Genomic DNA, 16,309 nt, shown 5'->3' on the forward strand with positions numbered 1-16,309 from the left:
TCTCTGTATTTTATCTGGAATGAGTAATGAAAATCTTGCTGCTTAGCTGTTCAGAGGAAGGACTATTTATATTGTGAGTTTTAAATAAGCCTATGTGCTAAGCTACTATATTTAAGAGTTTAGGCAAATTTTGTAGTACAGCCCCCAGGGTATTAGAGCTCTCTTTCTTACACTTTGAGTCCTAGGCTTTGAGTTCAGTTTGTTTGTTAGTAACATACCTGTTGGTCAAGTTCTTCTGCTGAGAGACTGACAGAGAATCTATAAAGCATTCATGATGGAAAGACCAAAATGTGCTCCACATGGGACAAGTTACCCGCTGCTTTGTCTTTTTTCTTTATTTTACCTCAAGATATTTTTAAAATTTCTGATTTTGAAATTCATCTGTTTTCCCCAATTCTTTGTGCTCTTATTCTTATTACTGTAAATGACTGACATAAAACAAAACAAAACAACCCCCCCATCCCAATTTTGAAAAAGAGGTTATGGAAAAACAAAATCCCACATTACTAAAAACAACACCCTCTTCCTTTTGAGTTTGCCTATTCCTCTCTCCATTTGAATCCCCCTCCACCCTATGTGGATTTTTCTGTACATTGTGACTTCCAACTTGTTCCTGGCAGGGTTTGATGTTTGAATTTTCTTCTCTGTTTTTTAATGTTTTATTTATTTATTTTAGAGAGAGAGAGAATGCACAAGTGAGGGGGGAAAAGAGAAGGAGAGGGAGAAAATCTCAAAGTAAACTCTGCATTGAGCATGGAGCCCAACATGGGGCTCAACCTCATAACCCTGAGATCATGACCTGACCCAAAACCAAGTCAGATGCTTAGCCAACTGAGTCACCCAGGTGCCTCAGATGTTTGAATTTTCTGATAGATTTAATTTAGAATCATTTTTTAAAATAATTTTTTTATTTTACAACAGCTTTCAATTCATAGAATTATTGCAAACATAATACCAAGGGTTCCAGTATATAGCACACCCAGCTTCTTCTGTAGTTAATATCTTACATTAGTATGGTACATTTGTTATAATTTATTAACCAGTGTTGATACATTATTATTGGTTAAAGTCCATGTTTTATTCATATTTTCTCAGTTTTTCTTTATAATGTCTTTTTTTTCTGTTCCAGAATCCCACCTAGGATGCCATATTGCATTCAGTTGTTATGTGTCCTTAGGTTTCTCTTGGCTGTGACAGTTTTTCAGATATTCTGTGTTTTTGATGACCTTGATAGATTTAAGATTACTGGTCAGCAATTTTGTAGACTGTCTGTCAACTGGGGTCTGTCTGAAGTTTTTCTCATTATTAGACTTGGGTAATGTTTGGGGGAGAGAGGCCACAAAGGTAAAGTACCATTTTTATCCCTTCATATCAAAGATACATACCATCAACACAACTTAGAACTTTTGGTGTTGACCTTAATCATTTGGCTTGAGGTGTTTATCAGATCAGAATCACATTTTCACTTTTTCCTGAAGACCATCAAGGCATTTTCCTGCAGATTTTAATGACTTTCATTAAAGCTATAAGGAAACTAACTGGGACTGATCTTTTGGTATTTCTTTATTAGTGATGCTGTGAAGCTGGTAAAAGTTTCTAAGTAGTTAGATAAATAATTTCAGTGGTAATAATATCTTATCTTTTTTTCATGTATTGTAGGTGGGAATGAGATCCCGAAACCAGGGTGGTGAAAATTCATCCAATGGGCATATTTCCTGCCCCAAGTCCTCTATCATCAGCAATGTTGATGATAAAAGTCTCTCAGAAGATACAAAAAAGAAGAACAAATCAAATAGAAAGGAGGATGATGTCATGGCCTCCGGAACTGTCAAACGACACCTAAAGCCATCTGGAGAAAGTGAACGAAAAAATAAGAAATCCTTGGAGTTATCCAAAGAAGACCTTATACAGCTACTCAGTATAATGGAGGGAGAGTTGCAGGTAGGGCCAAATTTTATCAACTATTTGTCTCTAGTTCCTAAGCTATAAAATGAGTGACTATGAATCTGTTTCCCTCACCAGACTGTGAACTTCATGGGGGAAGGGGCTATGTTTTTCGTATTAATTTCTAAATCCCTGCCACAAGTTTATACCGAATAAGTATTTGTTGAATGAGTGAAAGAATAAAGAAAAGATGCTGATTCCAACTTCGAGCTTCTCTAGAAGCAGAAAATTTTTTTGTGATATGATTTTGGTAATAATTTAACCCAGGCTCCTGTGCTTAATAACCAGTGAGGTTATCTAATGCAGCCATAGGCTAAATTAGGTTGAAAGCCATAGAAAAGTCATGATTATTAGAGCACAGAGTTTAGATCAATGGTTACTTTTGCTTTTTCTAGAAGATTGAATAAAAGGGAGATAAAGAGATAGAGAAACAAAGAAAAGGAAAGATACAGAAAGCTTTGTTTAGACCAACCTTATTCTTTTTTCATTTTTTCTTAACTTTCAGCTTTAAATTTCTATGACATCACAGAAATTAAGAAGAACACAAATAAGCAGAGCATTGTATTGTGAAGATGTAGTGTTTTCACAAAGCATTTTCAAGTCTATTATTTCATTTGATATCAACAAAAATGTGGATGTTATTATTTATATTTTATAAGGAAGAAACGGTGGCTCAAAAGGGTTAAGGGTTTGTCCAGATCTCATCTTAGGCCTCCTGATTCTTGGTGGTGTACTCTTTCTACTGCTATTCTTACCACCTTTCTGTAGCTCCCACGAACCAGATCTCCATTAAGCATATGTTTTTAGGGATCCAAGAGGGAGTTGGGATTCTTTTGAGTCTCTGAGTTCTGGACAATAGTGTTTCTGAAAGTGGGGGAAAAAAACTTTTTTTTTTTGGAGGAGAGTATTACTTAAGACTGAAGCTGATGGGGACGCCTGGGTGGCTCAGTTGGTTGAGCAGATGCCTTCGGCTCAGGTCATGATCCTAGCGTCCTGGGATCGAGTCCCGTATCGGGCTCCTTGCTCGGCAAGGACCCTGCTTCTCCCTCTGCCTCTGCCTACCTCTCTGCCTACTTGTGATCTTTCTCTCTCTGTCTCTCTCTCTGACAAATAAATAAATAAAATCTTAAAAAAAAAAAAAGACTGAAGCTGATGTTTTCATTAGGCTCTTAGCTTGCATGAGCCTCAAGGGGAATGCTAACAATTGTGTGAGATGAAACTTTTGGTGGTGTTATCATCAATTATTTGCAATCTACCCTGAACTAGGGTGGGGTAGCCTCATCTGTTCCTGTTCTCATCTGTGTGTGCCTACAGATAAGGAAATCCCTGGGGAAAAGAGAAATCAAAAACATAAAAATATCAAATTTTGAACAAATAAACATGATTGGGCTTACCATTTATGGGCTGAGAAAAATCACATTTGCATTTCACAGCAAAAGTTGAAATTTACCAGAGTATCACCATTACTAGAAATAGCTTCACCACTCCCGGAAAGGTGGTTAATGTTTTGTCTATTAACATTTATTGTGTAAGGAGGCAGAATATATTACTCTAACTTTTTAAGCTGCTGTCAGTTGACAGATTTTAACCTGAGTGGAAGGTACAGCAGTTATTGTGGAAGTTTTCACAAAGTAAGGCCATCAACTCCCTTCTCTCCAAGCACAGTGGCTTGTGTGAAGCCTGTGGCTCTTCCAGATATTAATTTCTGCAGAAGACTCTTATATATAGGGGCGCCTGAGTGGCTCAGTGTGTTAAGGCCTCTGCCTTCGGCTCAGGTCATGATCTCAGGGTCCTGGGATGGAGCCCCACATCGGGCTCTCTGCTCAGCAGGGAGCCTGCTTCCTCCTCTCTCTCTGCCTGCCTCTCTGCCTACTTGGGATCTTTGTCTGTCAAATAAATAAATAAAATCTTAAAAAAAAAAAGACTGTTATATAATGGTGAACTCTGGAAGATATTTAAGATTCATGTGATTTTTATACTCATGGTGTTACAGATACAGTTTCAGAGCCAAGGCATGCAAAATATAAGGCCACATACCCAGAACATTAGGTAAATTAGCCAGAAGGTGCCAAAGAAATGCATTTTGCTCTCCATTAAACTTTATAAAGACTTGATACCTTACCTTACACAATAGATATGTTCCTGAGCAGCAGTAAATAAGTAAAAACTGTAAGATATTTGTGGAGGAGGCAGTGAAGGAAAAGAGAAATGAAGTACCTGTATTTTAAGAATTTTCATGGTGAATTCATTTGCAAAGCAAATCATCCCTCTACCCATTTATTTCTATGGACCCACATGAGTGTATGTACTTACAAATGCATATTGTGTCATATTAGGTCTGTTTAAAGTGAGAGTGTTCCTGTATTTAGAGCTGTAGATCTATGTTCTTGTCGCAGAAACCTGTCCTTTCTTAGCATTCTCACGTGAGAGGGCGTGTGCTGTAGCTAAGCATGGGAGGCAGTTGGCATTAGCAAATTTGAGTGGGCGGGTGAAAATGTGGCAGCTGTGCGCCAGGTTTGCCAGACTAGAGATAGGGGGAAAAATTCTATGTAAAGATCTAGTGCTGTGAAGAGAGGCAAGGCTGTGCCTTGAGAGGTAAGGCTTGTACACCATTCGGCTTGACGTTTACGAACATTTAGTGAGTTGTCCCCCAGACCTTCAAAGACCACTGATTAATTACCTCCCTTTACAGGATGGCTGTATGTGACTCAAATGCCCTTTACTCTGTTCCAAGGTTATATAAAATACTGGGGCTGACAAGCCTCTTGGAGGTGTCTTATCCACCTCCTTTTTATTACAGATGTGAAACTGACACTCTGATAAATTATGGGACTTTCCCAAGGTTGCACAGTAGTTTAGTTAACATTTGCTCTCGATCCAAATTCCCTGTCTCTCAGTTCAATGTCCTCTTATTATAGTGTTTACACTTGGGGATGTTCAAGGATAAGATCCAGGACCTTTGTATTTATTCTTCATCTTGAGAATTTCTTTCAAGTAGACCCCTAGTGTAATCTCCAGGGCCAAAACCATTTTTCAGATTAGAGAAATTGAGGAAAGTTTCTTTCACATCCAGGCAGTAGAAGTACATGATCTGAGCCTTGAAGTTTGGTGTGATCTGAATAGTGAGAAATATGGTGGAGGGCAGGGGTGCCCCATGGCCATAGGCTGGGCCCTGCACAACTTTGGGGAGCTTCATATTCACTACCCTATGAGGGCTGTGCCCTGGAGTTGTGCAGCAGCTTGACCTTGGGGAGACTGGAACTCCTGGTTAAAAGAAGTAGGGTGACACAAAGAAAAAAGAGCTTCTAATATTGGGGAGATAGACCAAGATCAAGTCTCCCTGTAGGAGATGTACCCTGGAAGTGACTTGGGGGAAAAAGAGGAGATGGGAGCTCACTCAGGCTTTCCATATCAATTTTCCTTTTCTCAGACTTGTTTTTTATCTCTCTTATTCTCTTCACCACCACATCCAGGGTTTTGGACATTGTAAACAGTCACGTGTGTTTCCTGGTACCAGTGGCCTGCCTGCCCTCTTTGGAATCTATTGTGTGATCTATAGGAATTTGTTGAGCTCACATTAGAACAGCATGAACTTTTTTTTTTAATTTATTTTTTAAATTTCACTTCAGTGTTCCAGAATTCATTGTTTATGTACCACACCCAGTGCTCCATGCAATAAGTGCCCTCCATAATACCCACCACCAGGCTCACCCAACCTTCCACCTCCCACCCCCCCAAAACCCTCAGATTGTTTTTCAGAGTCCATAGTCTCTCATGGTTCATCTCCCTCTCTAATTTCCCCCAACTCCCTTCTCCTGTCCATCTCTCCATGTCCTCTGTGTTATTTCTTAAAAACAGCATGACCTTTATTCTTAGCATTGACTCTTTGCAAAATTTGCTGTTTTGCTTGCCAGTCCAGGCACCCAGTGAATCTTTTTTTTTTTTTAAGATTTTATTTATTTATTTGACAGAGAGAGAAAGTGAGAGAGGGAACATAAGCAGGGAGAGTGGGAGAGGGAGAAGCAGGCTTCCCTTTGAGCAAGGAGCCCGACGTGGGGCTCAATCCCAGGACCCTGGGATCATGACATGATCGGAAGGCAGATGCTTGATAACTGAACCACCCAGGAACACCTGCCCGGTGAACTCTAGTAGTGCAACTTTAGTTGGATATGTACTAGGGATGGCGTTGCCCTTCTCAGGGATTTTTGTATTTTAAGGAGTCTTGTCTAGAACTTGTGGTGTCATGAACTTTGTCTTGGAGAGGGACATCTTCTAGACCTTTCAAGCCACACCTTAGCTGATGGGAGCCTGTTATTTTAACACAATGGCTGGCCAGCTTTGCTTGCATGGAAATAGCTGGGATGGTTTCCATTATGACTCTTCTGTCATTGATGCTTCCAATAACAAGAACTTTCTAATAAATTGGAACATTTTTTATTCTCTGGGTGAAAAAATGGTTACGTATTTCCCAGACTAAACTGAAAATAATGAAATAGTATACCCAGACTATCACTTGGGCACCATGATTAATTTTCCCTTGTATTTGTCCAAAAATAGCACTTTAAAGAAGCCAGTTGATTCGGCTGTACTAAAAACGACAAAAGTTCAAAGGAAATGCTACTCACATCAAAAAGCCGTAACACAGAAAACTTGGCAGAAGGCTGTTCTTGTAAAATGATTCAAAAACAGGATACTAATTAATTCTTTTTCTTGATGCAAAAAAATATTTAGCTATTTTATATAGTAAATTCACTTGCTATATCCACTTGAATACATTTTAGAAAAAATAACCTCTAAAAATTTTCATCATTTTTCCCTTTGTCCTTATAGTTAGTTCTCTTTCACCTGTCGAAAAAGGCTCAGAGAAATCTAGCTAACACAGCTAATAATGCACCACCATTCCATTTGGCTTTGGTGTTTGTCAGGCTGGGTCAGAGACAGGATCATCCACATGTTGAAAAATCTACTTTTGTCCCATGTGACTGGGAGAAGATGTTATATTTCAGTTACTTAGAAAATAGATAACATGGCCCTGTGGATTACTAGAAGTTTCCTCTATTCTCTCCTTTTGAAGTTCCTAGCCATTTTCTCCTCTCTCTTAAAAAAAAAAAATTAATCCGTTTATGGGGTGGGGGGCAGAGGGAGAGGCAGAGAGTCCCAAGCCAATTCTGTACTTTACCTCTCTACCACTTATTGTAGGTAAGCCCTCTACCTGCTCTCCTTTCTTACTAAGAGATTTCATTCATTCTGAGGGCATTAATTAATTAAATCTAAATTGATTTTATAATATTTAAGAAACATTACCATGCTAGAGGTCTGAACAATGCAAAGATGATGAATAACAATACTCATAGCTAAAATTTGATGAGCTCCTACTATGTACTAAGCATGGTTTTAGACACTAGGTACCTCAGCAGTCATGATGAAGAAAGAGCTCCTGACCTTGTGGGATAAATGAGAATATGCAGGAGTGAATATTCTATAGGGTAGTTGCAGTGCAAATTATGGGAGCACAGAGGAGGGGAAGATTATGAAAATCTCAGGAGATGAGTGAAACTTTACACAAGATTTGGACGATGAATAACTGGTAGGTTTTGGACAAGTAGAAATGAGTATAGAGACCAACACAAACAGATTCAAACATAGAGTGGGTGGAAAAGCATAGGTTATATTCATCAGTAAATAGTCTCGCTTCAGGGAAGAAGTATTTGATGGAAATAAAAGTATACCTGAATTTGGTGTACAATATGACTGAAGGAAAGACATGTGACTAAAAACAGTCAAAAGGAGTGAGGATCCCAGAAGAGTGCAGCAACGCAGAAGCCACGGGAGTCAAGATTGAGAGAGATTATGTCAGTCAAATCAGCAGAAAACTTCAGTTGGGTATGACTGAAGGGTGTTGTTTGGGTGTGTGCATCTGGAGGTTATGGGGAACATTTGCCAGAGCAGTTTCAGTGTGTCTAAACCTTTTTGTTCAGTGGTTTGAGAAGTGACATTAAACAAACAGAATAACATGTTCTGTTGAAAATCTAGGAATTTAGAAAATCTTTTTTATTTTACTTTTCAGTGAGAGTTAACTGTTTTGTTTTGTTTTTTGGACATAGTCAAAGAAGCCAAATTTCCCTTTTCTTTAGCATGGCTATAAATTATTTGTCTGGCAGAGTAAGCCCTTAGTATATATTTGTTTACCTTCTGCTTTGAAAACACTGTATTGCCTTTTGCTACTTTTGGGCTTTAAGTAAAACATGAGTTTATTGAAAAGTAGAAGGCTAGAACAGTCTGAATGCCAAGTCCTATGAGGGAATGCTGTAGAATCCAAAAATTTTGGTTGTTGACCTTATTAGTGTTGACTTTGGGCCTCAGTTTATTCCCTATCTGTGTAATATATATTTCCTCCTTTCTAGGGTTGTTGTGATTACTACACTTAGTTAATATAGATGTTATTGGATGGATAAATGTGGATAAAAAAGTAGAAGAAAGACAGGAGAGTAGCTAGCAGGGAAAGTTAGCCCAGTGAAGGGTTTTTGTTATTTTATTTATTTTTTAAAGATTTTATTTATTTGAGAGAGCATGTGCACATGCATGGGCACAAGTGGAGGGAGAGACATAGAGAGAGAGAGAGAGAGAGAGAGAAATAATCCTCAACAGGCTCCCTGCTGAGCACTGAGCCTGACATGGGGCTTGATCCCAGGATCCTGAGGTCATGACCTGAGAAGAAATCAAGAATCAGATGCTCAACACCTGAGGCACCCAGGTGCCCCTCAAGTGGTGGTCAAAAGGATAATTATGTACATGGTATCACTGCTGAGGGGAGGGTTAGAGGGAGGTGACTGTGGACAAATAAGAGCATTAATAAATGAAGTTTAGGATTCTGCCAGCAGAAGTTGTGTGTGTAGTGCCACTGGTTTGTTCAAAAGCCGGAGTGTAAATGGGGAGATACATTTTATAGCACTGAAATTCGGGTTGCAAATGTGTAAGTAGATGCAGTGGAAAAACAGAAGTGGAAGAAAGTGGTGTGTGCTGGTGAGACAATACTCAACCAGGAAGAAATATAGGGAGGAATGAGCAGGTCAGTGGGAGGCCAGGCATGAAAGGGCTGGAGGGACTTGAAGTTGGGCTATTTGCATCTAGCTTTTCTGTGTGGTGCAATGTTAACTAACGTATGGGCCTGGGAGTAGAAGCAAAGGCAATCAGAATTCATGAGATAGAGGACTGGTAAAGTTAGGGCACTGGCTAAACCTCTCACATGAATGCTGAAAGCTTCAAGGCTCAAGGGAGGATTTAGAGTGAAGAACATGTCTGTATCAAAATAAATATGAGAGTTGGGGGCTAGAATCTCAGCACTTTGTTGCTGCCAGCCTACTTTTTCTCAAGTATTTTTCTGATCATGTCATTCTCTTGCTTAGGAATTGACGAGAGGCCTCGAGACCCTATCAGATTGATAGCTACCTCCATCAGACGGGTCTGCAGAAGCTATTTACTAACATGCTCCCTCTTAACAGTTACTGTTCCTTTTTGGTGTTCCTTAATGTGACTATTCCTATCCGATCAGGCAGTCTCTACATTCTTCCCCCACCTGACACATACACTAGCACACACAATCTCAAACTCTGTCCCCATCCCGGTGTTCCTTTTCTTCTTCTTATCTTTCTTTATATTTCTCCCACCTTGAGAGTAATTACAAGACAAAAATTGGGACTTTCTGGGAAGATTCAGGACATATATTTGTCCTTGTTTCAAACTGTGTTCCTTCATGTACTCATATGTTTTTTCTCTTTTCTTATTAGAGACTTTATTTTTTTTTCCCTTTTTATTAATTTTTTCAGCGTAACAGTATTCATTCTTTTTGCACAACACCCAGTGCTCCATGCAAAACGCGCCCTCCCCATCACCCACCACCTGTTCCCCCAACCTCCCACCCCTGACCCTTCAAAACCCTCAGGTTGTTTTTCAGAGTCCATAGTCTCTTATGGTTCGCCTCCCCTCCCCAATGTCCATAGCCCGCTCCCCCTCTCCCAATCCCACCTCCCCCCAGCAACCCCCAGTTTGTTTTGTGAGATTAAGAGTCATTTATGGTTTGTCTCCCTCCCAATCCCATCTTGTTTCATTTATTCTTCTCCTATCCCCCTACCCCCCCATGTTGCTTCTCCATGTCCTCATATCAGGGAGATCATATGATAGTTGTCTTTCTCCGATTGACTTATTTCACTAAGCATGATACGCTCTAGTTCCATCCACGTCGTCGCAAATGGCAAGATTTCATTTCTTTTGATGGCTGCATAGTATTCCATTGTGTATATATACCACATCTTCTTGATCCATTCATCTGTTGATGGACATCTAGGTTCTTTCCATAGTCTGGCTATTGTAGACATTGCTGCTATAAACATTCGGGTACACGTGCCCCTTCGGATCACTATGTTTGTATCTTTAGAGACTTTATTTTTTAAGAGCAGTTTTAGGATGACAGCAAAATTGAGACGAAGGTATGGAGATGTCCCATAAACTTCCCTGCCCCCCAACATGCATAGCCTCTCCTATTACCAGCATCCCTCACCAGAGTGGTACATTGGTTACAATTATGAACCTACACTGATACACACATCATAGTCACCCAAAGTCTACAGTTTACATTAGGGTTCGCTCTTGGTGTTGTACGTTCTATGGGTTTGGAAAACATACAGTGACATTACCCACTGTTGTAACAGTATATAGAGTATTTTCACTGCCCTAAAAATCCTCTGGGGTCTACTGATTCATTCCTCCTCTAACTGCTCCCACAGTATTTCTTTTAGGAACCACTGAAAGCTCATCTCTGCTGTAAAGAATTTTCTAAATAGTTGCTCCCTCACACCTGTCTTTTTCCTGTCCTGAAACCTCACATTGGTTTGGTAAAAGTATAAATCGTAGCATCCCATAAACACACATTCCTTAAGTGTGTTATGTGCTTACTTACCTCCGTTGTCTGAAACAACTTGAGGGAAGCGGTTTTGTCTTCTGCTTCTTTGATATGCCTCATTGTACCCAGGAAAGGGCTAGGCATATCATTGTTTATTGCTAACTGGTGAGTAGTCTTGGGATATTTTAATACCTATGTACCCTATGAGGCAGTCATAAGATTAATTTTTTAATGTCTTTGAACTATATAAAGAAAGTTTAAGTATCACAGTATACACGATGCTATTGAATTAACAGCAATGGTCCCAAGTATTTACCATTAAGATCCCACTACAAAACTATGGTTCTGCTTTTCTATCATCTTTAGCAGATGTCAAAACTCCATTGGGGATGGTGATGATCAGTTCAGATAGAATTACCTAGTGCATCCAAACACAACAGGCTTATCCTACAGAACAATTTATCACTTCTTTCTCTAGAGATGGCTTTTCTTCTCCAAAGTGAGTTCCATTTGTCACATGGTAAGGCCTTCTGTGGAATCTGTACTTCCAAAGAATGAGGCTTTTAGTTACTCTGTATGGCTTTTTAAAGTGATGACTCACCTGCACTTAATACACTCCATCTTTAGCATCTCAGGCTGAGGTCACCCTGAATGAGGCTGCCCAGTGAAACCTCACACCACCAAAATGGTCAGCGTGCTGAGAATGGTATGTCTTTGCTAAGTTTAGGAGGCGGCAAAGAGACAGGTTGCATTCTGATTAAAATCAGGACCAGATCTGATTCTTTGTTGAATACAGTGCTTCAGAATCTCACATGTCCAGTTGTATTGTCACTCTTTTGGCAAAGAACATTGGTGTCTGATTTTCATTGTTCAGACGGAATATTTTTAGTTCTCCTAATAGCATCAGAAAGTTGGTTTCTTTACAGTGAGAATAGTGTACTCATTGACACCTTAGGGGAAACCCTTGGTTTTATTGAGAAATGTAGAAAAATGTATTAATAGATAGAGAGAAAATACCCCATAAATAAATCTGTTTATTATTTTATGACACTCTAAACATGGGAAAATACTATATAAGTACTATGTAGAAGATGGCGATTTCTGCCCTACATGGCTGTAGTTTATATATTTTTTTAAATGAAAATGATCTCTATTACTTTAGGGAGCAAAACTATACTTAAGTATCTAGTTTACTTATGTAAATATTTCCTAATTATTTTGGCATGTGGTCTTATTACATGGAGCCTTTTAAAAATAAAATTAGAGCTTATACAGAAAACTACTATGAGAAATATATCTTTAATGAGTAGGATTTGAGGCATAATGAATTTGTGATTCTAGAAGGACTTCTAGAAGTATTGTCAGGTAGAATACTGCTAGGGCAGAAGATCTTACTTGAGGGGAGAGAGTGTGAAGGAACTTTCTGTAAAGAAGGAAATGCCCTCTATCTGTGTTGTCCTGTATGGTAGCCACTAGCCACATGTGGCTTGTAAACATTTGAAATATGGTTAATATGGCTAAGGAAATGAATTTTAATTATATTTAATAATAATTTAAATTTAAATAGCCACATGTGCCTAGTGGCTACTGTATCAACAGCATGGATATAGAGAAACAAACATGGCGCTCATCTGAGGAGACTGTAGGGATATAGAATAAGAGAAAAAAGTCAAGTCCAAAGGCAGACCCTTAGAGAACACCGTGCCTTAAGAGTGGGGAGAGAGAAAAGAATTGGCCAAAGAGGAGTAGAGGACATAGGTAAAGAGAAAGAAGACAGATGAGAACCATGATGTACAGTGGATGCAATGGAGGAGAGATTCTCAAGAAGTTCTCAGTATTGCTGAAAAGCTGGAGGATGAAAACTGAGAACAGGCCATTTATCAAGATTGCATTTTCAAAGGAACAGTGAGTGTTGATATCAGATTGCTGGTATCCAGGAGTGCCTTCATAAACTTTACTCTTGAGAAGTTTGTGGATAGAGAATGAGGGCAGGGTCGTATCTGAGGGAATAGTAAGGGGTAGGGAAGACTTCAGTTTAGTTTTGTTTTATTTTTGGAGGGGAACACTTAAATAAGTTTGTTGATGTTAGAGACAGACTTCTCTCAACCCCCATCCTATCCTTGTTCCCTTTATCTCCACGGATACTTTATCTTCTATTTTACTTAGGAGATAAAGGTCTTCTCAATCTCTCTGCATTCCAAAAATTTCCATTCCTTGCCTTCTGTTTCTCCCTTTTCCCTTCACGAAGAGAGAAGTATCCTTTCTTAACAAGGCCAGTTCTGTTGACTTGATCCTACCCCCCTTCCCGGACTAAGCTGCACATTCTATACATTTCCCCCACCCATCCTGAATCTCCTTCCCTCCTCTCCCTACTAGCTCTCCTATGCTCTTTATCACTAGCTTGTAGGGGCTTGGAAACTTTCCACATAAAAGATGTGAGGCTGATCAAAGCTCCTGGGGCTCTTTAGACAGGGAATTATTGCCAGCAAGGTCTCTGTCCACCCGAGAACCTGGACATGGAATATTCAGGACCCCTTTTAAAAATTCTTTGAACTATATACCTATGCCTCTTCTCTCCCTCTGCCCTTTTTAGGTACATATTTTCTTACAAAGGTAAATTTATCTCCATCATTTTCTATATTGCTTGACTATTTTTAACAAAACTTCTCTAAATCTTGTCTGTTTTTCAAGAACTATTTTATACTACAAATTTCTAGAGGACTGATTTTATCTATAAAGCACTTGATAGGTGCTTTGGTAATTACTCTGTAGTTCCATTTGGTTAATATGAATTTTTTTTTAATGAAACAGAGTGGATTGCCATTTTAATTTTTTTCTAAAAGTAGATCTTGGTGTTTACCATAGTGACCAAGAGTGAGTCTATTCCAAGGAAATGTCAGGTGACAGGGAAAATTTTGGCTTTCTTTTCTACCACCATGACACTTTACTCCCTGCATCAGTTTATGTATTTTCTTACTGGATGTGTTGGGCCAATAGTAGCGGCAGAACTATATCTCAACCAGGAATCAGATTGTACCCTACGCTGAAGACACTGTCATCATAATCTCTTTATTGTTGGTAAAATGATGAAATGTCTGGAATTTCCTTTAAAGTTTCCAGCCTCTCCTTCCTGCAAAAAGTATGTGAGGGGATAGGTAGTTCATTATTCTCTTTTGTTCACTTTGTTATATGTGTAAAACTTTTCCATATACAAAGTTAAAAACAAACAAACAAACAAGTAAATGGCAAAAGAAAAATAATCATGTGTATATTGCCCATGCATCCTTCCTGGGCTGCCTACTCTGGAGCAGCACCTTCACTGTTTTATTGAATGATCACAGTAACCCTAAAAAGTTAGAGGACTAAATGGAAGCCTCGATGGTTTGAGTGAACTCCCCCAAGGATGCCCTAGTAAGATATATTATGCCTTGCTGACTCCAAAGCCAGTGCCTATCCTCTGCCAGAAAAATAACAGGCCACTATTATTTTTGTAATTAAAATGGAGGGGCACCTGGGTGGCTCAGGTGTTGAGTGTCAGCTCTTGTCGGTCATGATCCCAGAGTTGTTGGATCGAGCCCCACATTGGGCTCTCTACTCGGCAGGAAGCCTGTTTCTCCTTCTCCCACTCCTCTTGCTTGTGTTCCCTCTCTTGCAGTGTCTCTCTCTGTCAAATAAATAAATAAAATCTTTAAAAAAATAAAAATAAAATGGAAGAGCAAACTCACTGACAAGAGAATCCTCATCCCACAGATAAGGAGAAGAAGCATCTATTATTTGCTAACAGAACTTTTCCATACAAAGCAACAAATTTTGAAATTTACAATTTGGGGTAGTGTTTTTGTTCTCTAAATCATGAGCTGATGGGGCACCTGGGTGGCTCAGTAGGTTAAATCATGAGTTGATGGTTCAGTTCTTTTTTAGTAGACTGCCTCATCTCCCCGCTTGCATCTTGCTTTCTTTTCATGCTTCTCAGTAGGATTATAACAAACTGAACCACAGAATCACTTGTAATGAGTCCAGTTGTGACTACTGCCAATGCCATTGCTTAAGGGGTGATTGAAAACAGTGAAAATCCAGGTAAAATCTTCACTTTAAGTTAGGTGTATTGGGTAGCCTGGGTGGATTATTCAGTTAAGTGTCTGCCTTTGGCTCAGGTCATGATCCCGGGGTCTTAGAATGAGCCCTGCATGGAGCTCACTGTTCAGTGGAGAGCTTGCTTCTCCCTCCCCCTATGCCTGCTGCTCCCCTGCTTAAGCGTGAGCTCTCTCTCTCAAATAAATAAAATCTTTAAAAAGAAAAAATTAGGTGTATTTTTCTCTCTTTCTTTCTTTCTTTTTTTTAAAGATTGTTTATTTAGAGAGAGAGTGAGTGTGGGTGAGGGAGGGACAGAAAATCCTCAAGCTGACTCCCTGCTGAGCGCAGAGCCTGACTTGGGGCTCTTTCCCAGGACCCCGAAATTACCACCCAAGCCAAAATCAAGAGTCAGCTGCTCAATCTACTGAGCCACTCAGACACCCCATGTTCATTTTTCTAATTTATACTGTTGAGCCACATAAAATATTTTTTATAGTTATTAAATTTTTTTAAAGATTTTATTTATTTGAGAGAGAGAGAACACGAGCAGGGAAAGAGGCAGAGGGAGAAGCATGCTCCCTGCTGAGCAAGGAGCCCAATGTAGGACTCGATTCCAGGACCCTGGGTTCATGACCTGAGATGAAGACAGATGCTTAACTGACTAAGCCACCCAGGTGCCCCTTATTAAGTGTTTTTAGAGTAAAATGCAGAATTATATACCTAGACCATGAGGAATTTAAGTTGATGGTGTCCAAATTACTGAGATGTTTCTGTACAAGCACTACTTATAACTGCTGGCAACTTGATATTGTTTACGAATTCCCGGGCTAGCCTTGACTTCTTTTTTATTCCCTTCTCTCTTTTGAGCAGTTCCAGGGACGCTCCTGAAAGTCGCTGGGCAAAGACTTAGTAAATAAAGAACGATCTTTTTCTCGGTACTTCCTCAGGATCTTCCCTTGTTTGGGCCCCAGTGATCCTCAGGAGACCTTTCCATGTCCAGTGGTAATGAAGGGTTTGTTCTGAACCTCTTGTGACCTGTGGCAGCCTTGGTTTTGCAGGTGGGGTTAAGAGTGCAGACATGGTGTGGAATAATTTTCTTTCCAAAGCTAACTGGCCCAGGTGGGATTTGAAATCTGACTTCATAAGCATGGTGTCAGTCAGTCATAGACTAACCTCAAAAGACACAACAGGCTGAAAGAGACATCATACAGCTGTCAACAGGAAAATACTTTTATCCAAAGTGTGTCTGTTTAAAAGAGAAAGCATGATGCTGATGAAAAATTTTGAAATCATTTCCCTGTGATATTAGTGCATAATCAAAAGGAAGGGTATAAACTGATCCAAGAAGTGCATTGTCACTTGGTTTTTTTCAGCTAACATGCAATCTTATCT

The 16,309-nt window shown here is 39.5% G+C and overlaps 1 protein-coding gene across 4 annotated transcripts in view; it reads left to right on the plus strand.

The window, feature by feature from the left end:
* The window catches only part of FILIP1 (filamin A interacting protein 1), a 190,871-nt gene that overhangs the window by 74,505 nt on the left and 100,057 nt on the right, over positions 1-16,309 (plus strand). For all 4 annotated transcript variants that reach the window (XR_006818368.1, XM_046005740.1, XM_046005741.1 and 1 more), the window contains exon 2: positions 1,660-1,941. Coding sequence is in view for 3 of the 4 variants with exons in the window: in XM_046005740.1 (XP_045861696.1) it covers positions 1,666-1,941 (276 nt within the window). In the remaining variant the exon portion in view is untranslated. The remainder of the gene's footprint in view (positions 1-1,659; positions 1,942-16,309) is intronic.

The sequence above is a fragment of the Meles meles genome, chromosome 5, assembly GCF_922984935.1.
Source record: "Meles meles chromosome 5, mMelMel3.1 paternal haplotype, whole genome shotgun sequence".
In the NCBI taxonomy this organism is placed as follows: Eukaryota; Metazoa; Chordata; class Mammalia; order Carnivora; family Mustelidae; genus Meles; species Meles meles.